Consider the following 23961-nt stretch of genomic DNA (forward strand, 5'->3'; position numbering starts at 1 on the left):
TCCCTGATGCATCCGAAGAAGGCAAAAAGGTCCTTGGAAGCCAACTTAGGAATAGTTCCTACCCCCTTAATGCAGAAACCTCAAAACGTGAAATTTTGGTTATAATCATTAATGCTGAGCTGCAAGGATTAGGAGTATGCTGAGGACAATGCAAGCCTTTCCGGGTGCAGCGGTCCCTTGCTGCTGAAAGCTGTGCTGTGGGGCTGGCCTTGTGCTCGACGCACGGGGCTGGGGCATCGATCCATGTGGCGCGGTCTAAGTTGCTTCAGTTCTCTCTCTTGCCATAAAATGTTTTTTAAAAAGAATACTATGCACTGACATAATTGCAAAGGTTGTGCAAATAAAACAGTCACTGCTGTTCTTTTTTTTTGTTGTATTTGAAAGTAATAAAAAAAAATTGTAGGTTCAGAGATGAAGAGACTTCAGAGAAATATGAGCATATTCCAGCAAACAAAAATTCTCTTGTGGAAGAATGTGCTTATCAAATGGAGGATGAAAATGCAGAGCTTTCAGGTAAGTTAAAAAATTGAAAACAAAACAGTGGAAAGCTAAACACTGAAGAGCATCCATTCCCTGCCTTTCTCTAAACCCCAATTTCTTTCTGCAAAGTTAAAAAACCCAGCTGGTAATGAAGACTTTGTGAGACTTTGCTTTTATAAGAAATTGTATTTATGTCATTTATGTAATGTATGAAAGCACCAATGGGCTCTTTGGGCAGGGTAATTCACTGAAGTGATGTACACAGTGCAAAGACATTCTTAGAAGACACCTCTAAGAAGCTGGGGTGACCCAGTGCTTCTTGTTTATGTCTTAATTCCACAGAGAGTGTGTTCTCTTATATTGTTATGTTATTAAATTCCCTTCCCCATTTTTCCCCTTACCTAGGAGTGGATCCTGTCTCTGTTCTTTCTGCCTCTGATAGTCATAGTAGGTTTGTTCACAATGAAAAGCCGCCATCCAGAAGTGCCTTACACTTATCTTGGGCAACTTGATGATCCTGTCTATGATGCTACTGGGGTTACTGTTGCTTATACGCCCGTAACAGTGACCACAAGGCAGATAATGAATAAGGTGGCCTTGGACTCCATAATGATAGGTAGGTTTTCTCTTTTAAATATTTAGATTTGTCATTATTTAACCTATTGTACCTGTGTTGTGTTTTCATGGGTTTAAGTATCTTCAGTCAATAGAGAAAATTCATACCAAATCTCCCATTTTCCCAAATATTTCTTCTAGTATTTAGTAGTATTTAAATGACTAGTGAGCTCAGCTTATGCTTCTGAGAAAAGCAGCTCTGCCTTACAAGATATTCACTATATAGAATAATACTATTAAGACACATTGGTTCATTATTTTGAGGAATCCTTCTTCTCAACTGGTTAAGTGTGAATTATCTAAAGGTACTGCAAATGTCCTTCATCGGGTGAGAAGAACTGTAAAGGGGGAGTTGCAAAGCTGACAAAAGCAGAATATATACCCAGTGCCCATGCTCACTTTTTCAGACCTGCTGAAACTTATTGCAATGTATTTCTTATAAACCACAGGTATAAAATTAGAGGCAGTGGAAAATGAGAGAGCCCTGGAGGAAGCATGGATTTCAAATAACAAAATTATAGGGGTTGTATTTAAAGACAACTTCTCCTATCACCTCAGGTTTCCTACTGGGAATGTGATTATTCCAAATGAGAACTTTGGATTCATAGGTAATTCAAAACATATATTTATGAGCATATGATTGCCTGGCATGGACAGGCATAGCTTTGTTGGAGTAATTCATATATATCAACCTTTCATCCTTGCAGATACCTGTTATAATTTCTCAGAACAATACTGTCACAGCCCGAGGTATTGGTACAAAGGTTTCCTGTCCCTGCAGTCCAGTATCAACGCTGCTATTATAGAGGTAAATCAAATTTATGAACTGAAGTGGGTTTCCTTTTACTTTCTACTTGGTCTAGAAAAGACAAATTGCTCTATGACAATAGCAAGGGATAGGCGTGTCAGAAAATTCTGCGGAAGAACAAATATCTGAAATCATTCGGATGCCTGAGAGACTTTTGGAATATTATTGGCAGTGGCAGCAGGAACTTGGATGGAATCAGAAGTTCCTCCACCTCGAGGTTCCCTGCAAAAAATAACATGCTTTCAATTTTGCTTTGAAGATTTGTGTTTACTGTTGTTTCTCTTCAAAATTACAATTGCTCTTAAAGGCTGTGAACCGAATGCAATACTACTATTTGATGTAGAGAATATGCCAGATTCCAAGGAAAAGGCAGTTCCTGCTGGAAACTGGGTCCTTATCCAGCTGGGGTGGTATGAATGCCTGCTGGATGATTTTCTTTTAGAGTAGGCCTGTCTGTCATTTCTTGCCCTTTCTTTCCAAATTCTACCTCAAAAATGTGTCTGGGTAGGGGTCATTCTGTCTAGCTATGCAGCCATCTAGACTGTTTTCATACCCATGGAGAGAAACAGGATCTTGGGCAGTGTGAGTCATTTGTGCGTTTGGATATTTACCTCGGGATGAGATGAAGGATTTATTTCTCTCAACAGACTACAAGGGAGTCTGACTGAGGAGCAGACAGCTGAGCGAGTCGGGCGAGCACTTCCCACAGGGCTTATTGCTGTACTTGTTTATGCTTTATATAGACCTGCGTTAAAAATAATTCCGGGGCTGATGAATCAGAAGGTTCATTATAAAACTGCACCTCACTATATGAAAGATTTCTACCTTGAATTCCTTTAGGGGGTGGTAAATCATTCCGTCTGGGAAGAAATGAAATCAATTGCTGGTGTTCGTATGAGATCCCGGAGCGTCATCTCCTCAATTACGTTGGAGTACAGTTATTTCATGATTACTATAGTGATGTGTTTCTCTTCATTCATGCATTTTTTATCAATGAATATTGTAAGAGAAAAGAAGAAGCTCAAAGTGCTGATGAAGATGATGGGATTACAAGATATTGCATTTTGGTGAGTTCCTCAATAGTAAAACTAAGTAATATAACTAAAGTACCTATTTACCAAAAATCAATGTACCCTTGGGTACTTGCACAATGAGTTCACAAGTTCAATGAGTTTGTAAGTTCACTCCAGTGCTAAGGACAAACCATAAGGGTTGAGCTGGGGAGTGGGGGGTTTCTTCCTCTTTGGGCATTTTCACCTAAAGTCAGTCGTGCTGTCTACTCTATGTAGAATGTGAATGAGTTCATCCTGGGAAATACTTAATATTATAATTTTAAATGGTTCTCCCATGCAGATGAAGCTCGAACAACAATTTTTAATTAAAATTATAATACCATCTTTCCATCTTCAGGCTCTCCTGGAGTTTGCTGTATGCTGTCTATGTGTTGGTCATGTCCTGCCTGCTGACAGCCGTCACTGTGCAGGATGCTTTCTACCTTAGCAGCTTCCCTGCAATCGTACTGCTGTTTTTCCTGTATGGCCTAGCATGTGTAAGTTGGGGTTTTAAAGCCAAATTTTCTCACCATGTAATTTATTGATATTTTGATTAGCCTAAACATTACTCCAGAGCCACTTGCACGGTCGCTCAGAATTATATTTTTTCCTGGTCGTGCCAATAAAAATAGATGAGTGGATTCTCTGACTCAGTTGTATTGCATAATTGGCAGTGATTTGAATTACAGCCTGAAGATCTGGCAGGCAGTAGACTGGCTACAAACAAAACCTCAAATCTACCCACTGAGAACTATTCTGGTGTATTTTTATTACACGGACTCAGCTCACCAGAGATCTGTTTGCCTGGCAAGTAGAAATGCTACTAGTTAAGGATATTTACGCTCCTTCGGTTGTTGAAATGGCCCTGTATGTACGTGCTGATATGCCTTAGAGGCACTTCAGAAGGAGAACAGCCCCTTCAGCACAGTGATTCTGGTGCACACCCTTGGCACACACCTGCCATGTCCCATGTCTCAGGTTGGGGATGGTAGCGTTGGAACTGCATCTTACCAATGAAAAATTCCCATTTCTTACAGATCCACTTTGTTTTCCTGCTCTGCTCCCTCTTAAGGAGTTCTAAGATTGTCAGCTCCATCGGGTTCCTCTTCACCTTTGTCTTTGGATGTTTAAGCCTCGCAGTGCTGGTAGAAAATATTTCCGAACCTGTGAAGTGGTTTCTCAGTCTCTTTTGTCCTTTTGCATTTAATGCTGGAATCGCAAAGGTATGGTGCGTTATCTCCCTAATTGAGCTTTCTCAATAGCTGGGTCCTCTTGGGGTGAAGGCAGAGTGCATTTTATCACAGGTAATGGCAATAAAAGACCCTACTGTGCTTCAGTGGTGGAGAAAGACATAGGAAGTCATAGCCCTCATTTCAAAAGATCTTCAGCGGGTAGTTTTCATTTATTTCCACGTGCTGCTTAGAAATCTCAGTGTGAGCTGACCTGCAGTTGGGCAGCAAAGAGGGGCTCCAACCTCTCAGCCGCATTCCCTAATTTAAGTAGTTGATGAACAGAAAGGAAGTCGTGGTCCATGTCACACACAACGTGAACGAGAGAGAGCTCATGGCCACGGCTCAAGAGCACCATTATCTGCTGGGGTTGATCCCTGGGCCAGACCGGAGTTGACTCGGAGATGCCAGCTCTTTGCTGCTCGGTCATTGCCTTTCTCTGCCCCTGCTGCAGCGATTCTCCTCCTGGCAACAGCAACTCTGTGCAGACACGGTTCGTGTTTTCTGCCATGGCTCTCCCTCTTCCATCCCCTCTTGGGGTAATTCTGCTCTGTTTCTCAATCTTCCACCAGTCGCATCTCGACAGCTCCAAATGCCGCGTTCTGGCTCCAGTCAGAGCCAGTTATTTAATCTTTTGATTTCCTGTCAGAGAGGAGAATTGTGCACCACCAGAAGATGCACTGAGTTTACTGCAAATTTGCCATACGATTTAATCAGTCATTGTGTAAAATTATAACGTCTTTGTATTAGATGCCACACACCATCGCAATTCTGTAAGTGTGCCAATATTGTATTTCTTATATCCAATATCATATTTCTATAAAATTCTGATCTGGATTATTCTGGAAAATTCTGAATGGAAACATAGGATCTCTAACTGGAGTAAATCTGTTTATTTTTCTCACTAGAAATAAAAAAAAAGGGGGGGGGGCCAGTGCTGCACTTCTGAAAGATTTCTGGGTTAACAAGTCCATTGCATCTATAGTTTGATGATAAGCTCATGGTTTTCCAGCCTGAAAACTCTTCTACTTTGTCCTTTATTTCAGGTTTTCCATTTAGAAAAATATGGAATAGGTTTCTATTTTTCTAACCTTATGGAGGAGTCATACTTTTTATTTTCAACTTACATTATGCTGATCTTTGACTCTGTCTTGTATCTGCTGTTAGCTATCTACTTTGATAAAGTTCTGCCTGGTAAGTATGATGTATACTTACAACTATAGTTTTTTCTTGTATACTTTTGATTTATGTTGATTGTGTGTAATAGCTCTTCAGGGAAATGAGAGGATGCTCCACTGTTTGTGTCAGCTAGTATAGGCTTTGGTTTCTAAAAAAAACATATTATATTGCTGAGTGACTTTCCTACTCCTGGCCTAGACTGGTAATTCCTATATCAAAGGCGGTGAAGTATTTAGTGGTTTTTTATTATTCTTATGTTGCTGTAGAATTATTTGTGAGAAAACAGTGTTGTAATGTACTGGACAGTATCTTAGTTCATTGAATGAAAGACAGTTCATTAAAAATAGTCCTGAACCTGCCCTTCTTGGCCCAGATCCCAAGCACACTAATGAAAATTCCCCAAACTCTCTTTTTAGCAATACGAAGTAACAATTTTGAGGCAGCCAAGTATTTTTCAGACCCTCCTGAGTGTTTGATCCAGAACAGTGCTTTGACTGTGTTTTTGATTGATCGCAGGTCATTTTCTTCGCTTTCCTATTAGGCAAATACGGCATCCCCGATCCCCCTTGTTTCTGCCTGAAGTCCTCGTACTGGGTGAAGAGCAGGAGAGGCTCCACCAGAGAGAGGCCCCAGGCTGAAGCGAGCCCCGAGGAGCTACTCGGTGATGATGTAGAGCCGGTGCCCCCCGAATTCACGGGGAAGGAGGCCATCAGGTCGAGAGAGGAGTTGCTATTCACGCTGTTTTAGTTCGGTAGCTCAGGTCCGGTGCTCCCACTAACACCACCCCTGCTTCTGCCACCAGTTCTGTTTTGCTTTATCTGGGCAGTTTTCACATTAATGACACTTCTGCAAAGCATTTCATGGAGAAAAATTAGAGTTAAAATGCAGATGAGATAAATAGGTAACTCAGGCCAGTCACGAGTGGTGAAATTCAGATAAACCCTTCACTTGGGTTTTTTTTGCTGTGGACTTTGTTAAAGGTTCATTAGTGACAACAGGGAGAAGCCGGAGGGCAGCGAAAGGGCAGTCTGTTGCAATGGGCTCAACCTTGTCCGTGAAAGGCTTGATGCTCCGTTATTGCATGCCACATATTGATATTCCCCTTTGTGTACACACTTGTGTTTGTGCAAAATCCTACTGAGTCTCGATGTCTATTTAAAATGACAGGAATGACACAAAAAGACATAAGACACTGGGAATTAGGATGCATAAGAATGTGTGAAGGGCTACCAGGGAAATGTAGTAATGGAAATCCTGAAATAATATTCTTCTTACCTTCCTTTTAGACTCAACAATATTAAAAAAGTTTATAAACAGAAAGACAAGAGTACAGAAGCCTTAAGAGGTATGAAAGCTGTGATATTGATTCCTGTTAAAGATGAAGAAAAATAGTTGTGCAAACATTTCAGTCAAAGTAAAACAGCAATAATTGTATAGCTTGAAATTTTATTTAAAATATTAGTTGATGCAATTGATATTTTGTTTTTCAGTTGTTGTACTTCTGTCTTCTCTGCTAAATCCAGAGCAACTTCTTATGAATTTAGCTCTAGATTTGCAAAACTCTATCCCTCAGTTTGCTTAATGCACTTCTGACAGATCATTTCTACTTAGTTTTTATATTTCTTGACTTGTCTTGCTGGTGCCTGTGACAATGAGCAGAAGCAAGTAAAAGCTCATTTTTTCCCAAACTTAATGTTTTTATTCTAGGTTTATTTTTAAATATTTATGAGGGCCAGATCACTGCCTTACTTGGTCACAGTGGGGCTGGAAAGACGACGCTGTTAAATGTGCTCAGCGGACTTACCTTGCCTTCTGAAGGTAGGATGTCAAGAGGTGAAATGGTGGAGGGGTGGCTTGATTTAAAAGCTGTGTGGATAAAGAAAAGTTCTTTCCACCTCATTGTGTTTTTTCCTGTAAACAGGTTCTGCAACCATATACGACTTCAAGCTATCTGAAATGGGAGACAGGGAAGAAATTAGAGAGATGGTTGGCATCTGCCCACAATTCAACGTCCAGTTTGAAGTTTTAACAGTGAAAGAAAATTTATGGACTTTTGCTGAAATCAAGGGCATCAGGTCCAAAGAGGTAGAGCGTGAGGTGAGTGCGCATGTTCCCCTGAAAAGCATCATTGCACAGTGCTCTGATGAAAATGTTAGACTGTAGGCAAATCCCACATTTCAGCAAAGGTTTGTTTTGCATTGGGAAATATGAAAGGTCTAGCTGACAGTTTCTTCCAAAAACAAAAGCAAGTATCCAGCTTTAACCAGAATGCAAGCTGGGGTGGGCAAGTTTGGTGGCTCGGTGCAACCAAGGTGATGGCTCTGCTCATCCCAAGGAGATGAGGGGGATGTACTAGGCCCTGCTGCAGCCGTTCTTGCCAACAGCGGGGTCAGTGTGTGTAGGAGCTCACCCTCAGTGAGCGCACACAGAAATTTCACCTTCAGGTGCAATCAGATCTCCTTCATGGCTAAAAAAGGACCAAAAGAATACTGGTGCTTGAAATGGACTTTCTTGTACTTTTCTAGGTGCAAAACATTTTGGAATTGCTGGATATCAGCAACATTCAAGACACTCAAGCTGAGAAACTGAGTGGTGGACAAAAACGAAAGTTATCCGTTGGAATAGCCATGCTTGGAAATCCCCAGGTAAAGCAGCAGATGCAGCTGTGTAATATTTGGAAGGCTGGGTCCAACCTAACTGAAATGTTATGCACATACTTAACTACAAGCTCACCCGTGATTTCAGTATCTTTTAAAGTTCTTATGATTATACTTCAAAGATGGTAAATTCATAAACCTGATTTTGCTGGCCTAGTTTTAATACAGATACTTCCCTGGTCACTGTACAGGTCCCAGAATTGTTGCCTTTGCATAAAAGATGGCCTTTCTTGACTCCAGGACCTGAGGTTTTCAGGAGAATACCAAAAACCACAAGACATGCAATAACTCCTGGCCAGGAAGAATGTCTGATTTCAAATGGCAATTTCTTCCTTTTGTAGGTTTTGTTACTGGATGAGCCGACGGCTGGGTTGGATCCCCTTTCCAGGTATCAGGTGTGGAGCCTCCTCAAGGAGCACAGAAGCAGGCGAGTGATTCTGTTCAGCACCCAGTTCATGGATGAGGCTGATATCCTCGCAGGTAAGCACGGGCTCATTCAGGAGCTTCTCTTCAGAGTAAGCCTTGAGCACGAAGTCCTTCCCCAGGCCAAACTACCTGGGAATGAAATCCTGGTCCTGTTAAATGCATGACAATGTTTCTGCTGGCACTGATAGCACTAGGCAGTTGCTATCTTTGCCTTTAACAGAAACTCCAGGTCAACAAGGACAGCAAGACTTAGCCTTGCTAGGGGAATAAAAAACTCTCCTTAGCAATGCAGGGCATTTGTTCTGCTTCCCTGGCGATACCCGTTATACCCAAGTTCATTGTAAATCTGTTCTCCTCTAATCATGTTGTGTGAATTAACCTCTCTAGGATATTTGCTATTTTCCTGTGTGTATCCCTGGTAAGATTCTCAGTTCACATGACTGAGCTCCGGCAGACGTGTGCTCGAGCTGGAATTGAGTTTGAGGATAGCATGCCAGGGAGATGGATGTTTCTGTGTTTACTGCACCATCCATTCCATGGGTGGCAGAAGCCAAAAAGGCCATGGTAGTGGGCTGGGGGAAAGGGAACTGGCCCCAGAAAAGTGCAGAACATATTGATCTTCTCAAATGAGGCTCAGTTGCAAAAGTGTTTTGAATCCCTGCTCTACAGTATAAACTTCTTGGCTTTTTGTTTCTTTAGATCGCAAGGCTTTTATCTCACATGGGAGGCTAAAGTGTGTTGGCTCTTCTCTGTTCTTGAAGAAAAAATGGGGGATTGGCTATCATTTAAGGTAACTACACAAGTCCTAGCAACCAGTAGCATTATTTTACTCTAGAGTAAGGGATGAAGGAAGTATGCTGAGCTTTTGATTTAATACATCCTAGCAAATACAGTGTTTTTGTTCAAAAGTAACCATCTACTTTTTAAAATTGAACAGGATCCATGTCAGTGAGTCTTGTGACTTAGAGAATGTGACAGCTCTGGTTAAACGGCACATCCCAAACACCATATTCTCAGGACACAGTCAATATGAGCTGAGATATAAACTGCCTTTGGAAAATGTGAATAAATTCCCAGGTAATGTATACTAAAATAATTGAGCATTGCCATGAAAAAAGGTAATTAGAAATGTAGAAAGAGAGAAATGGGGAAGGAGAAGTTCTATGAAAGTCAAGTAAGGACTTTTTATAGTTGTTCCATTTTATTCCCCCCCGGCCCCTCCCACAATTTTAACTTCCAAACATTTAAGATCAAAATATACAACGCTTGTCTTCTGTTTGTAATGGTGAACCTTGATGAGGAAACTCAGTAGCCTCAGAGCTTAGTGTATGGTTGTTATTTGAAGATTGATTTTATTTCTTTCAGCTCAGCAAAGAGCCAGAATGTGTATGCAACCTTTCCCATGCAGCCTGTATTGCTCTGTGCTTGCTGCTGCACGTGGGAAGACCTTCACTCTCCGTAACTCATGATGCACGGCTGCATTCACGCTGAAAGTCCCTTAGCCCCATTGCATCAGAGGACACATAGTCTGAAACTCTGTTGCTAAATGGAAAAAATCTTCAAAGAATTATGAATATGGCAGTTTCCTCCTAACCCTTTGCATTCTGTCAGTTCATTGCTTTATCATTTTCCCTATGACCAGGAGATGGTTCAGTCAGATCAACTTCAGATGCACCAGAGTCTGCTCCAGAGATCTGTGCTTGTGTTTGAATACCTTGAAGGCACTTACATTATTTCTGTCATGCAGATCTGTTCAGCGGTCTCGACAGTTGCTCTGACCAGGGAGTTATCAATTATGGAGTTAACATGACAAGCCTCGAGGATGTCTTCCTGAAACTGGAGGAAGAAACCACAGTTCATCAAGAAGGTACGATCACGGCTCCGAAATAAACACTTCTCAGATAAAGAGAAAGGCTACTTTACAGTAACATTTGCCATGCCACAAATAGTTCGCTGTTTAGGGCACTCTTATTTTTTCACACATTACAATGTAAAAGCTGATCTCAACTGTAACTGTGCACGTTGAAAACTCTCTGCAGATAACCATGTCTTTGGCGAGGAGTGGGCAGAGGCAGGAACAAGGTCCCCAGATGAGCTGGAGCAGGGTGCCCTGCTGCTCTCGGATATCGTAGAGGCAACTGTGAGTGACATGGCTCTCTGGAGGCAGCAGGTCTATGCCATGGCACGAGTTCATCTCTTAAAGCTTAAGGGTTCATTGAAAAACCTCGGGTCAATGTAAGTACCAAAGCGCTTCTCTTTTGCAGATCTGAAGTCTCAGAGCGTGATGTGAACAGCACAGTTGCTGCAGCGGGGCCAGTTTTCACACCCCATTTCAATGAACATTTGGAGTAACTGAAATCAGGTCATAGCTATGAATGATCTCGGTGATCTGCTTCACTCAGAGAACAAGAAAATTTCTTCCTTTCCAGTGCCAGTAATATAAAATCTCCCTCACACACAAACGCCTCTCCAATCATTGATTTTTCAGCCACGACTTGATTTTTAACAATTTTGAGACCTCGTTTAGTTTGTGCATTTTCTTTCCTATATGGAGTGATATGTGCAAGGGAAACCCCATTTTCTTTCTGAAGAAAAGACCCATTTAGGAACAGTTTTATTTTGGGTGGGGGAGAGGATTTTAAAATAAACTTGGGTATAAAAGGAGAGGAGGAAAAAATATTACTTTCAAACTTCCTCTATAGTGTTTTTTTTTTTAACTTCTCTCACCTTGTCAGTGCCTGAACTCATTTGGTCTCATTGGTCTTCAGTTTGGCATGCTATCATTTCCCGGCAGGGCACAAGAAACAGAGGGGAAATGCTGACTTATGAAAAACTTATGTCTTAGGCAAGTCTGAAGGGGACTCTAAAAATATGACTTGCTTAGATCTTGAGGCCCTCTTCCTGCTGAATTTTGAGTACTCTTGTGAATGAGGAAGGTTTTAGAACTTCTGAAAATAAAATTGCTAAAATATTTTTAACAGCAAAGGTGTTGGATAAGCTAAACGTAGTATATTATTTCCAATACAGAAATGCAGTCTGCAAAATGTCTGTTTTCAAAAGGTTTATTCATCTCTTTCTCATTGTAGTTTGCTGCTCTATGTGGTTTTTCTGCTTCCTGTGGTTTTGCAAATGGCCCTGATTGCTGCATGGCAGAGTGTAAGTGCCTGGGAGCTGTCATCTGCACAGTATTTTCTTCCACTTGGCAAGAAGGCTCACTCAGAGATTACCACCCTGCTCATCCTCAATAAAACAGGTGTGTGGAACAAATAGGCTGATTAGCATTATTTTCTGTTCTTGGGTTTTTTACTGTTGCAAGAAAAATAAGTGAAAGGGCAGATGGTTGTAGGAGAAAGAGAATACAAGAGGTGATGAAAGTTTCAATGAGAGAAGATCACAGAAATTGTCATTCTAAAGGGGTTGTGACTGAAGCCTCCATTTGCTTTAGCAGCTGATGAGATACTGACTTGAAAAGGGATATCCTAGCAAATAGGATTAAAGGGGACCCAAGATGTTCCCCAGTTAATTCCATGCCCCAGATCCAGACCTCTATCTAAACAATTTCTGTTTTTCTGAACTGTGGGATCCTGAAAGCAAGCACCATACTCCAGTAAAGGCCCACTAATGCTGGGTCAAATGAATGGTCCACTTCCAGTGTTTTACGTTTGACATTTCTATGTGTGTGTGTTATTCTATGTTATTTTGCTAGAGTATGATACTGTTACTTCATCAGACCATCAGAAAGGAAATGACATTTTGCAGTAGGTCAAGAAGAGCAGCAAAAAAATGACAATGCAAAATTTCAGTTGCTGAGACCAGAATCCATTCATTACACAGAAAGTGCAATGACCTACCTCATAGGTGCTGTCTGACTTCCATAGTCATTAGATTTTCTCTGTTTTCGTTTGGTTATCATGGATTCAAAAAAAGAAAAAGGCAGTCTCATTCAATATTTAATAGTTCAATATTATGACTCCTCCACTTTTGGCTTGCACGCTAGGATCAGGCATTGAAGACTTTATCCGCACTCTAGAGAGTCAAGATCTAACAGTGGAAATTATAAGTGCAGAAAATATCACAGAGGAGTTAAAACACAACGGGGCTATAACAGTGTCTCGAGAAGGTCAGGTAAGGATTTTTCTTCTCCTCCTCCCATTTCTTCCCAATAATTTAATAATTAAGCAAGATGCTACAATCAATTCTGTTGAACCTGTGTGATGGTCCTATTGAATAAGATATGGGTACAAAGATTTGAAAGTGTTTTAACCAGTAGACTACATGCTAGAGGAGGCCTCATCTCTCCAGTCCTCCACCTCAAACCTTACTATTTTTGTAATACAGTTAGACAGACTTTTAGTACCTGGTAATTTGTTTTTTTAGCAGCCGAGGTATAGGCAAAATTCATTCAGCTCTGGATTCCCCTGGCATGTTCGTTTCTACTGCTTCCCTGCAGTAAAAAAAAAAAAAAAAAAGCTTTGGGTTTTCATCTTGTTTTCTTGCTCTTTGAAGAACTACAGGTTTAGTGTATTATGCCACATGGAGGCCATCAACTGTTTTCCAGTGCTCGTGAACATCATTAGCAATGCTCTGCTGAGAACTTTCAATTCCACTGCGCGTATTAGGATTTGGAGTCATCCATTCTTCTCTGTAAGTGTCAGAGTCTGATAGCCAGAATGTGTCAAACAACTGTTCTTAAAATTACTTAAGGTTTCAATAAGAGGAAGCCATGTGAGGTTGTTTATACAAAATGATCTACCTTCATCAGCGGTGGCTATGGAACAAGCACTGTTGATTTCAGGAGTGATCCTAAGGATAAACTTAACAATTGTCCATGCACAACTACACAGCTTCTGCCTGTGCTCTCAAATAGCTGGATGCAAACCAGCTCTGGACCAGAAGCTGCATAATAGCATCTTTGATAGGACGTGACCAATCCATCATGGACAGCTGTGAGTTCAAGTCCATCAATAAAGGCTGTGTAGACTAACCTTTAGTTGTAAAATGAGATAATTCCCCATAACCTTCTATCTTGACAGTTCCTTACTACTTTCATGGGCCTCCTCCTTTCCCGACAGAAATCTCCCAGCACCAGCACCACATCTGATTTTGGGCAGTCCCTGGGACTAGCAGCAGCTTCTCTGGAGGGGAGAGGGAAGTGAGCAAGAACATCTGGGGAATGCTAATTTTTTCCTTGTGGGTCTTGAGGGCTGCCAAGCAGAGAGGGAGGCTGCGAGGTTTCTCCAGGGCTGAGAAGGAGGTCCTTTATTCTCTGTGTCACGTTCATCAAGCTGTGGCCCAATTGATCCGTAGGTGTAGTTTATCACAATCTGGAATGGGAGTGGGACCTACACTACCCATCTCTCCTCACAGGTGGCAAGCCCTTTGTAGGGCTATGTTTAGTCTTTTAAGGGGAAAACCTCTCTCCCCCCAGTATTTGACATCAAATCCCATTTTGTGTTAGTACTGTATTTTAAATCATGAAAATGCAGTAAGATTAACTGTGGTATCTATCTGTTATGATGTGTCTGTTTTCTACAAATGGTTTGTTCTTCTATTTTCAGATAGATGCACAATTCTGGGATTACTTTGTTTCTTTTTACCTCGTTTATATGCTGGTTCTGTTCCCTGGTTTTCCTCCTCACTTTGCAATGGGCTACTTGCAGGATTACAAGGTAATCCTTGAAATGGAGCAGGTCTTGGGTGGGAAGAAGGGATTGCAACTGTATTGTCACTAGGCCATTTGAATGTGGCATGCTGTTTGAGGTATTTTTCTTTAGATGGACATAAGCGGCTTTGCATTCAGCAGAGGCTGAGGTTGGAGAGAAGTGGACTGGTGAGCTGGTCCTGGGGAGGCATTAGTGTTTCAGGGCCAGGCTGCCTGGACAACAAGGCATCTTGTTTGAGGTCAAGGACATGGCGCTGTCACTGTGCTCTATCACAAGTGGAGAAACACAACCAGTAGATGAATAATACTGTGGTGGTGACAGGAAAAAAACAATCCTGGTTTATATTGTTCCCAATACAACAACAACTCCCATGGAGTTGTTCCCAAGGGTGTAACTGGTCAACCAGGGGCCTGCAATAAGCTGCCCTTTTCTGTGTGCATCCATAGACAGGAGCTCGCTCCCAGCTACGGGTTTCAGGGCTCTTGCCCTCAGCGTACTGGTGTGGCCAGGCACTGGTGGACATCCCTCTGAGCTGGCTCCTTCTCTTCTCAATGTTTGGGCTTCAGTTCGCAATGAGTAACAAGATTTCTGGGAGCGTCGGCAGCCTCTTTTTGCTGGTAAATACAATTCTGGTGGTCACTGATTCACTATGGAGTGAAAGGACTGTAGTCCTTTATACTCAGCAGTAATTGCATTAATTTCTGAATGCTCTGATCTTAATGTATGTATATTTAAACCGAACCACATTGATGTGCATGGGTTTCTGGTTCTTTACACCATTCCATCTTCTCTAATAAAAGCTCTTCCTTTATAGGTTATGGCTACTTTTGGCTATGGAATGTCTATTGTTCTCTTCATCTATTTAATCTCCTTCCTGTTTCGCAAAGGATGGAACTGTGATTTTTGGTCTTTTATCCTGATAGTGGTAAGTATATGGCTAGATAATGTAGTATAGGGTTTACAAAAATATATTTTGAGCTCTTGAGGATGAATTAGAAGTCAAAATACCAAATGTATATCCAGGACATAGATAAAGACATGTATTTTATAGCAGGCAATCCTATAACAAACTGGTCTCGCCTTTTCCTGTTCAGTGTCAGTCCCTCTACTTTCCCCCAGCCCTTTGCTTTCACCCCTCTGGAAAAGAGAAGTCATTTCACAGTTTAGATCATTCATTACAAATGCTGCAATTCTTTCTCTCCTGCCCAGTGTTTTGCTCATGGTGAAGTTTCAAAACCAAACCAATGGGGAATTTCTGTTGTTCTGGTCAATTATTTAACCAGCTTCAACCAGTTTGTAACCAGGGTGTAAGTGCCTATTTAAGGAGTCCACCTTGCATGGGAGGGTGATTAGCTGTGGAAGTAGGAACAAGGCAGCCAGTCCCAGGAAGAGCCATGAAGCGATCCACATAGTTCCCCCTCTTATGATTAACCTGCCATGAACAGGGGAAACCCTTGGACCCATACTGAGCTGGTGCAGGATTGGAAGTCAGTAAGGTTATTTATCGCTCTGTTCAATACCTCACGTCTGCATGACATAAGCTTTGAGATGCGAGTCCTCGGGTTAGAAACAGAAAGCCTAAGCCTGATATCAAAGAAGGTGGAATATTTGGTATAAACCAGGATTGGGAAAGAAGAGGAAGGGATCACGTACCTCATTCTCCTGCCCAAAGCAGGCCTGCATCTGGGGAGGAGTTTCTCCGGCAGATCCGAAGCAGCAGCCTTCACTCAGGCAGAGACTGCTGAGGAGCTCCTGAACCCTCAGTGTTTCTTGCCTCTGTGTTTGTTGCCCATTGTCAGCAACTCAACAGGGAACTAAAAATATTGATGCATGCAATTCTTAGCACCGGTGAAGAGCTGTAATACTTTCTGTCAACTAAGTTGCCTTCTTGTTTCATTTTTAGGTAGGTTTGGTTTCTTTTGTTATCGGCAGAGTCATGGATTACTCATTGGATCCTAGAACTTCACTCTATATCATGTCTCTCTTGTTCCCTCTGCACCCACTGCTGGGCTTCGTGATCAACTGCCAGGAGGTAAGCTATGGTGCTGAGCTACGAGATGCATTTGTACATAAAACAAAAGCATGTATTCTTGAGGACAAAATCTGATGGTAATTGCAAACTGTGTTTAGGAAGGGTCATTAGTTTTCTCTTACTGGTGGGACTTTTCGAGTCACCAGAGTGCATCATTAGATGGCCATTTCAGAACAGAAATAATTTCTCCAGCTGTTCACTGTTGCTAGGGGCTACTTCTCTTGCAGTTGAGCCATGACTATAGATTAGGTAAGCACTCTTAATTCTTTCCATACAAAGTCAAATATCTTGGCTTGAACAATCATAAGAGAAAATTTGAGCTTATATCTCTGACTTTGCATAGAAAGAGTGAGAATTAAGAATACTCACATGATGCTTTACTCCGTCTCAGCTGAGAGGTGGTACTGGAAAGGCAGCTATTAATTTAGCAAAATCCTCCAGCTACACACAAGACCATATCTTTCTGTGCTATAAATGACTTAAGAGTGTAAGTCCAAATAGGAGACTCTCTTCTTCTTTCTTGTTTCCCTCTGTCTCTTCTCCATTGGGACCCTAAAGGAGAGGAGAACAGATGTTTTCCTGTGATAGACCAGTATTCCTAAAAAGGAGAAGCTGATGCTTGTATTTAGCACCGTGATATTTTCTGGAATTTGTTCATCTGTGTTTTGAACATTTTGAGTAAATCAGAAGCTTTTGTATATTTCTGAAGTGTTTGCTGTTTGTACTTAACTGTTCTAACATTAGCCAGCATTATACTAAAGAATCACAGGTCTTCATTGTGTATTTTTTTTATTCTTACAGATTTTTGTAGAAGACCCTGAAATAACTGATGTGACTCCAAAGAATTCCGTACTAATAGCTGTCTTTGCAGTAAGAAAACATTTAAGATTACCTTTATTTAGGAATGTTCATTTCCTAAAAGATGCCAAATGTAAACACATGTACAATTCCCCCACGCTTAATGTGACAGAAGTTTCACGTTGGATCAGCGGCCGCACTGGGATGGAGCATCTCCTGACAGCTTCAGGATGGGCTCAGACCCAAATTGCAGCTCATCCATTCAGAGAGCACTAACTGCTGCCACGTCGTCACTTGTGAGGAAGGGAGGCAAAAAAACTGAGCTCATTTTACACGGAAGGAGGATCTTGGTGGATCAGGATGACAGATTACCCACCTATACAAAAATAATTTTGTTGTTTTGAAATGGGGAAGGGAAAGCAAAATAAGCCCAGGTCATGCCTTAATGCTGTCCTGTTATTTTCTGAATTGTGTTTCTCTTTTTACCAGTGATATTTTTTGCAATATTAATAAGTGTTAGCAGAGTTCACAGTCTTCAGGATTTACCTTGAGTCTAGATGTTAATGGACTTTATTTTCACATATTGTGTTTTTCCCCGCATACTTTATAACATTGCCACCATCTTTTCAGCTTCAGCCATAGTAGGGCGGAAGGCAAGGCTATTAATGTGGCAACCTCTTTTTTTCAGCCTTATATCCATTCTGTGGGTTTCATTTTTCTACTTCGATATTTGGAGATAAAATATGGAAGAGCAGTTCTGAGAAAGGACCCAATATTTAGGTTTGTATAAATACACATGCACCATAGGCACATGTGAGATATAAATTCCTACTGCACTGCTTTTCCTTGAAGACAACATTTTAATCAAAAATTGTTGCCTTTGTCCCTATTTTTTTTTAATACTGGTGATTTTTTTTATAACCAGAATAGCCCCTTAAATACTACAGTGTTATGATAATACTAAATGGCTTTCGAGCTTGTTAGTATCTCTACTTGGTGTTGCCTGCATTGTGTGGACATACCAACCTGCTGCTTTGCATAATACAGAAAGCCCTACAATAAATAATAGAAAGCACAAGAAACACTAAACCAGAGGGACATTCAGCCCTGGTCTATCCAAAATGCATTGGTGGGAACTAAGGTAAAGAATAAAATGCTAAGATGGACCTGTTGGATTTGCAGGATTTCCCCAAGAAAAGAGACCAGCCACCAGAACCCCGAGGAGCTAGAAGAAGAAGATGAAGATGTTAAAGCTGAAAGAACAGCAGTGAGAAATGCCATAGCATCTCCAAGTCAGGAGGAGGTAAAACTAAGTGTTATTCTTCTCTCTTTATTTTATATTAGTAAGAAGCCTGCTGGCAAAAATATATTAAGTTATTAGTAAGGCAAGTCAGTGCTCTGGCTGTATTAGTCTCACTGGGAAAATCAAACCCCCAAGTGGACTGTGTGGATCCCATCAGACTAGAGAAGAAAGCTTTTAAGAGGATGGTTAAGTGTCCTGCTGCACCTCATATTCTCAGAGAACTAGAAAATGAATCCAAAGATCTTTGGAAGAAGGATTTTTCCTTTTGTAAGGGAAAAATACTACTGAAGTCTTAATGGTATCCACTATATTACGCTATTCTTTCTTCTTTCTCCTCACTTTCAGAAATCAGTTGTTATTGTCAGCAATCTGTGTAAGGAATATAAAATAAAGCAAGCTGGTTCTGTTTTTAAGAAGAAGAAGAAGATGGCAACCAAAAATGTCTCCTTCTGTGTTAAAAAAGGTGAGAACTGGTACTGTTCTACTACGACTATTTTAAAGACCATGATCATATTTATAAAGTTAATTCTCTAGAGAGTCTCAGCTATTGAACGAGGACATAAAGGTCAAATCTACTTGCTTCGTGGTTAAGGCATGTCTGGTCTGTGGCTGATGCATTAGTGAACAGTGGGAATACCTCATATTTGTTACCTTTGACTCTACAGTATCTAAGCTTACATAAACCCCTTCTACACAAGTCACTTCTGCAGTGGCTTTTGAGTGACCTGGATCAGTGCTCAGATTCATATCACTGGATCAGCTATAAAGAGTTGAAAAGTAATTTAGGGACTCTCGGCATGGTCCTTATATTGCTTTTTATTTTTACAAGATCTTTGGTATTAGCATGCTCTTTTTTTATGGTGATTGCACCTGATATATTTATTGAATGGTAAGTCTTACTAAGAAATGGTGCATATTGATTTCAGGAGAAGTATTAGGACTTCTGGGGCCCAATGGAGCTGGTAAAAGCACAGCTATCAAAATGATTATTGGAGAGACGACACTGACTGCTGGGCAGGTAGGAGGCACCTGTAGGCTGGAGGAAAGGGACAGACTCGCAAGAGAAGTGCAAGTGCAAAGCTAAGCAATAGCTATATTATATTGCTAGGCTGAGCAAAAATTTTCAGTCCAAGCAATGTTAGGGATTGAGGTTTTAGCCGAATGCATTATGCTGTTAAAATTATTGATGTAAATTATTGTGAGTTACTTCTGACTTTGACAAGCAGTAATAGAATAGAACAACTAGAAGAAGCATAAGTTCATTCCACACATCATGGTCTTTAGCCCAAAAAGTAGAAATAAATCAGTGATGCATCTGCACATTTCCTGAATGGAGGTGATGGACTTGCAACTCTTCTATATACCTGTTTAAATCTTAAATGATGTTAAACAGCTAGAAATTGAACTAAATTCTAAATCAAAGCCTAACTTCTACAGTCAGTGGAGAGAAATAGGCATCTTTGGAGGCTGATTTACCCTGAGTAGCCTAACTAAATCTTGGAAGGGATCCATCTCCCCTAATTTACCTTGTTCGTATTTATGTAAATGAGGGTTGCAAAATCACTCTCTCGCCCTTTGGGTTTCCTTTCCTAAATCGTGCTGAAGCCCATAGTCTTTCTTTGAACCTTATACTTGTACGTGGGAAAGGCTATATGAGAGCAAAGCGAACAGCCTGGTTGTGCAGGTGCTGATGCTGAGGAGAGACGGAGCAAGCTCCCACCTTCAGGACCACATGCCGGCTTTCCTGGGTTACTGCCCTCAGGAGGACCCGCTCTGGCCGAACCTCACGGTGCAAGAGCACCTGGAGGCCTACGCTGCCGTGAAAGGGGTGAGGAAGGAGGATACAGCTGCCGCTGTCAACCGGTACGGAGGGAAGGTGGTTCCAGTTGTCAGTGAACGTTTTATTCCCCCAGTCCGAGGGCATGGGGAGGGAACTACAACGTCAGATTTCACTGGGGGGCCAGAAACAACATTTGAAAGAAACTCAAGAAATTATGCTGCCAAAATACCTTAGTGCTAAATGCCTTGAGTGAGTGAGTGAGTCAGGAAAATTTCCCATTCATCTATGCACATTTAGTAAGGATAAATTTACCTCTAAAATCCTCTTAAATATTTTACCTGTGAGAAGGATTTCTAAAACCTCTGACTTTATAGTTTGGCACTACAAGAAAGGTGCTTAAGTACTGCCTGCTCAACTAATGCAGGCAAGGTAGAATGACTTTATAATGATATTAATGCTAATGATTATTTTTAGAAAAGAGATTGTCACCTATTCAGTACACTTTGCTTCAAATATTCACTTATGTTATAATAACAAATTTTAAGATTTAATGAAAAGCAGAAACAAAGAGGCAGGAGGAGGAAAGTTCCTTTTTCTTACTGTTTTGGGAATTTCAGATGAGGAAGCTGAGTTGGGAATAATAAAAGTGTTCATATTTTTTTCTTTTCTTCCCTTTCCCCACAGAATAGTGAATGCTCTGGAGCTTCAGGAGCATTTAAAAAAATCAACCACAAAATTATCTGTTGGGATAACCAGAAAGGTGTGTTTTGTTTTTCCTGTAGTGAGCTCTGCAATGTTCATAGCATGAATGAAAAATCTCTTTGGTGTGAGCAGTGGACATACCTCCGCTCCAAGTTACCTGGGAGATTCTCATGTTCCCTCCCACGTGAGGATGGAGGGCTTTGACGTGTGTCCGTGCTGTGTCAGGTTGGAGACAATCATGTCCCTGTGTCAGGGGTTCTTCCATAGATCGTTTGCCAAATTACCTAATTTCTTTAAATTACAGTTGTTGTGAAAGGTAGAGTTACCTCAGGTTATGGAGATGTGGATGACAAGGTTGAGCTGCATGGTTTGGTGTCAAACTGGCACAGCTCCTGTGTCGGGAAATAAAGGAAACACAATTTGAAGGTGCTGTAAGTTAGTGTTTTCTGAGTTCACGTTTCCTGTAAATCAGAACCCTGGTTCTCGTAGATAGAGGGAGTTAAATGCTGCCCAGAGGTGCTTGCACACACAGAGTTCCAGGCAACATGGAAGATTTGGCTCAGAAATCTTTCCCTGTTGTAGGTGTGCTTTGCAGTGTGCATGCTGGGTAACCCCACGGTCCTGCTCCTGGACGAGGTGTCGACCGGCATGGACCCCAACGGGCAGCGTCGCATCTGGTGAGTAGTGCCTCGGGCACCACGCTGCTGGAAGCCAAGAGCAGGTGCCCAAAGATAGGTAGAGAGAGGTTCACCCAATCTGTGCTTAGTGCTACTGGCCACTTGCCAACAGTTTTGCTGGAAACTCTGCTTTCATGATTCTGGAAACTCCGCTTTCCTGATTCTCCCTAGCTTAAAGTCTGTGCAAAGAGAAGGAAAAACCCTCGTGTGAATTCAGCCCAGTAGCCAATTTAGTTTCATAACAGTTATACGTGGGTTTCAGAAGAATCCATGAAAGGGCTTGAGTCAAGATTAAAAACTTCTGTCATGTTTTTCAGAGTTGTCATGCGCACATCAGTCTGAAGTTGTTACATCTTTTTATACTTATTTTAGGAGAAGAAGCATTTAGAGCAGCAAAGGTATAATTAGAAGCATTTGATATACTTAGGAATTGTTGGCTTTTTTTGTCCCTCTGTGTCCTCAGGAAAATAATTCGTGCCGCACTGAAAAACAAGGAGCAAGGAGCAATTTTGACAACGCACTACATGGAGGAGGCGGAGGCGGTGTGCGACCGGGTGGCCATCATGGTGTCCGGGCAGCTACGGTGGGCTGCAGCGCAGGCCGGCATGCATGGCTGCTCACCCTTCGTGGCCAAGCTAGGAAGCACGTCTCTGCCCCTCTCTGGTCCATGGAGCAGCAGGGGTGCTCCTCTGGCCTCCCCAACTTGAGTCCATTACTGTGGACTTCCCTTAGTTGCAATAGTGAGAGAAGCAGTACAGTGTCCTTTGGGAATGACCAGATGGTTGGGTACCAAAGGATTCATTGTACCCCCATGCTGACATCTCTGTCCGTTCACTGTGCTTCCTCCCTCCTCTGCAGGTGCATTGGCTCCATTCAGTACCTGAAGAACAAGTTCGGCAAAGGTTACCTACTGGAAATTAAAGTCAAGGACCCAGAGCACATTGATCTTCTGCATGCTGAGATTTTGAGGATTTTCCCAAGTGCAGCCCGTCAGGAGCGGTAACTATAAAATACAGGATGAACAGTGGCTGCAAAACTGCCTCCTCCCTAAAAATGTGCTGAGTTTAATGACCAAATAGAGGATCTCAGGTTGAGAGAGATGAATGGGTCCAAGTCTCCGTATGGGGATTTGATTAGATAATGTCACTAGGTCCAACCTTGCTGTAATCCATAAAGTAAAATGTCCAGCTCCATAGTGTGACCTAAACTTTTAACCCCAGAAGCTCAATACAGAACAAGAGTCACCTTTACTTCTTTTTCTTCCAGGTTTCCATCTTTGCTAGTCTACAAGGTCCCAATGGAAGATGCATTGCCCCTGTCTCAGTCTTTCTCCAAGCTAGAGGAAGGTAAGAGCAAAACATGATGACTTTTTGAAAAGGTGGAACACGGTGTGGTAAATTTCAACTCTCTTTTTATTTCTCCACAGCCAAAAGAACCTTCAACCTCGAGGAGTACAGCTTCTCTTTGAATATTTTGGCTCAGGCACGTGATTTCAAAGCTAGACATGTTGTAAAGGATGTGCAGGATCGAAAGCTGCAGAGTGGCCAGAGCCAGCGCTGCGGCAGGAGGATGCTCCTCAGAGAAACTGCCTGGGGTGGTGGGGTGATGGCTCTGTTGTGCACACTCATGGTGTGTGTCAGGGGGAGGATTACTCTGAGAGGGGGTTAAGTGGTGAAAAATGTTTTTGTTCTTTTTTTTAATTATTATTCTTCCAATGCAACACGTCACATACTGGAAAGCGGCATGGTGGGGACAAGCCTAGGTTTCGTGCCTGGCTCTACTCACCCAAGATGAATGCACAGTTGCATTGCTGTCCAGAGGGGTGGATGGATAGATAAAATGCCAGTGCCTGGCCTTTCTAATTGCTCCTGAAACAGCAGATTAACGCTGCTTGTACAAGGTTTGTGGCAAAGTTGAGGATTACTTATGTCAATCCACTGATGGGTAACACCTATCTGTAGGCAGTCTGCTGTTGCATCTCTTGGCAGGGTAAACCAGAAAGCACAGGTGTCTCAGCCACTGTGTCTGTTCCCCACCTCCTAAAGCTACTTCACATAGCTCTTGTGGGTGTTGCAGAGCTGTACCTCCTACAAAGCTGTGTTGCAGTGTCTAATGAGCATCAGAGAAATAATTAGAGGTTTATATTGACCATTTCAGGTGTTTCTGGAACTCTCCCGAGAGCAAGAGAAGGATAATTTTGATCTAAGTTTGGATGGAACTTTTGAATGGAAACAACTTCAGCAGGAAGACAGTTAAAGACCTGAGATGCTCATTTATACAATTATTCTGTATTAACCTAAGTGATTTGATACTGCATGTATTTACTACCATTATCAGCATAACGAGAAGAGGAACAGGTTCTCTCTTTCGAGAGAGTATGAGCTGAGGGTTACTCTCCAGTTCAGAAGACGTTTCAAGTGAACTCTGCAGATACCTACACAGAGCCCTACTCCATATTTCCAGTGACTGGTTGATGAAATAATGCCCGTGCTGGTGAGAGCTGTTGTCAAGCAGAGCAGATCTGACAGAGGCTTAGGAAGCAAAGCGACCAGAAAGATGT

General features: G+C 41.8%; 1 protein-coding gene across 1 annotated transcript; it reads left to right on the plus strand.

The window, feature by feature from the left end:
- The first annotated feature begins 411 nt into the window (after positions 1-411).
- On the plus strand, positions 412-23716 carry LOC112966905 (ATP-binding cassette sub-family A member 10-like). Its single transcript, XM_026067479.1, has 38 exons — positions 412-513; positions 886-1096; positions 1545-1703; positions 1803-1903; positions 2744-2970; positions 3314-3452; positions 3993-4178; positions 5231-5378; positions 5905-6076; positions 6650-6708; positions 7071-7181; positions 7285-7460; positions 7889-8008; positions 8362-8500; positions 9146-9236; positions 9384-9523; positions 10194-10313; positions 10486-10681; positions 11533-11699; positions 12444-12571; positions 12953-13094; positions 14009-14115; positions 14556-14726; positions 14924-15038; positions 16017-16141; positions 16943-17011; positions 17628-17719; positions 18122-18242; positions 18588-18705; positions 19169-19260; positions 19927-20105; positions 20707-20782; positions 21307-21401; positions 21865-21984; positions 22260-22400; positions 22668-22747; positions 22828-22883; positions 23559-23716. Exons 1-38 carry the CDS (start codon positions 412-414, stop codon positions 23655-23657), a joined length of 4890 nt encoding a protein of 1629 aa, XP_025923264.1. The 3' UTR covers positions 23658-23716.
- The last annotated feature ends 245 nt before the right edge of the window (positions 23717-23961 follow it).

This window comes from Apteryx rowi, unplaced genomic scaffold, assembly GCF_003343035.1.
Source record: "Apteryx rowi isolate R43461 unplaced genomic scaffold, aptRow1 scaffold_26, whole genome shotgun sequence".
NCBI lineage: Eukaryota > Metazoa > Chordata > Aves > Apterygiformes > Apterygidae > Apteryx > Apteryx rowi.

What these genes read in the sequence shown, in the direction of transcription:
- LOC112966905 (XM_026067479.1), top strand. Translation starts at nt 412, where the DNA reads ATGAAGAGACTTCAGAGAAATATGAGCATATTCCAGCAAACAAAAATT. An exon ending in TGAGGCTGATATCCTCGCAG is followed by an intron (nt 8,501 to 9,145) that starts GTAAGCACGGGC and finishes TTGTTTCTTTAG; the next exon opens with ATCGCAAGGCTTTTATCTCA. An exon ending in ATGGTGTCCGGGCAGCTACG is followed by an intron (nt 21,985 to 22,259) that starts GTGGGCTGCAGC and finishes CCTCCTCTGCAG; the next exon opens with GTGCATTGGCTCCATTCAGT.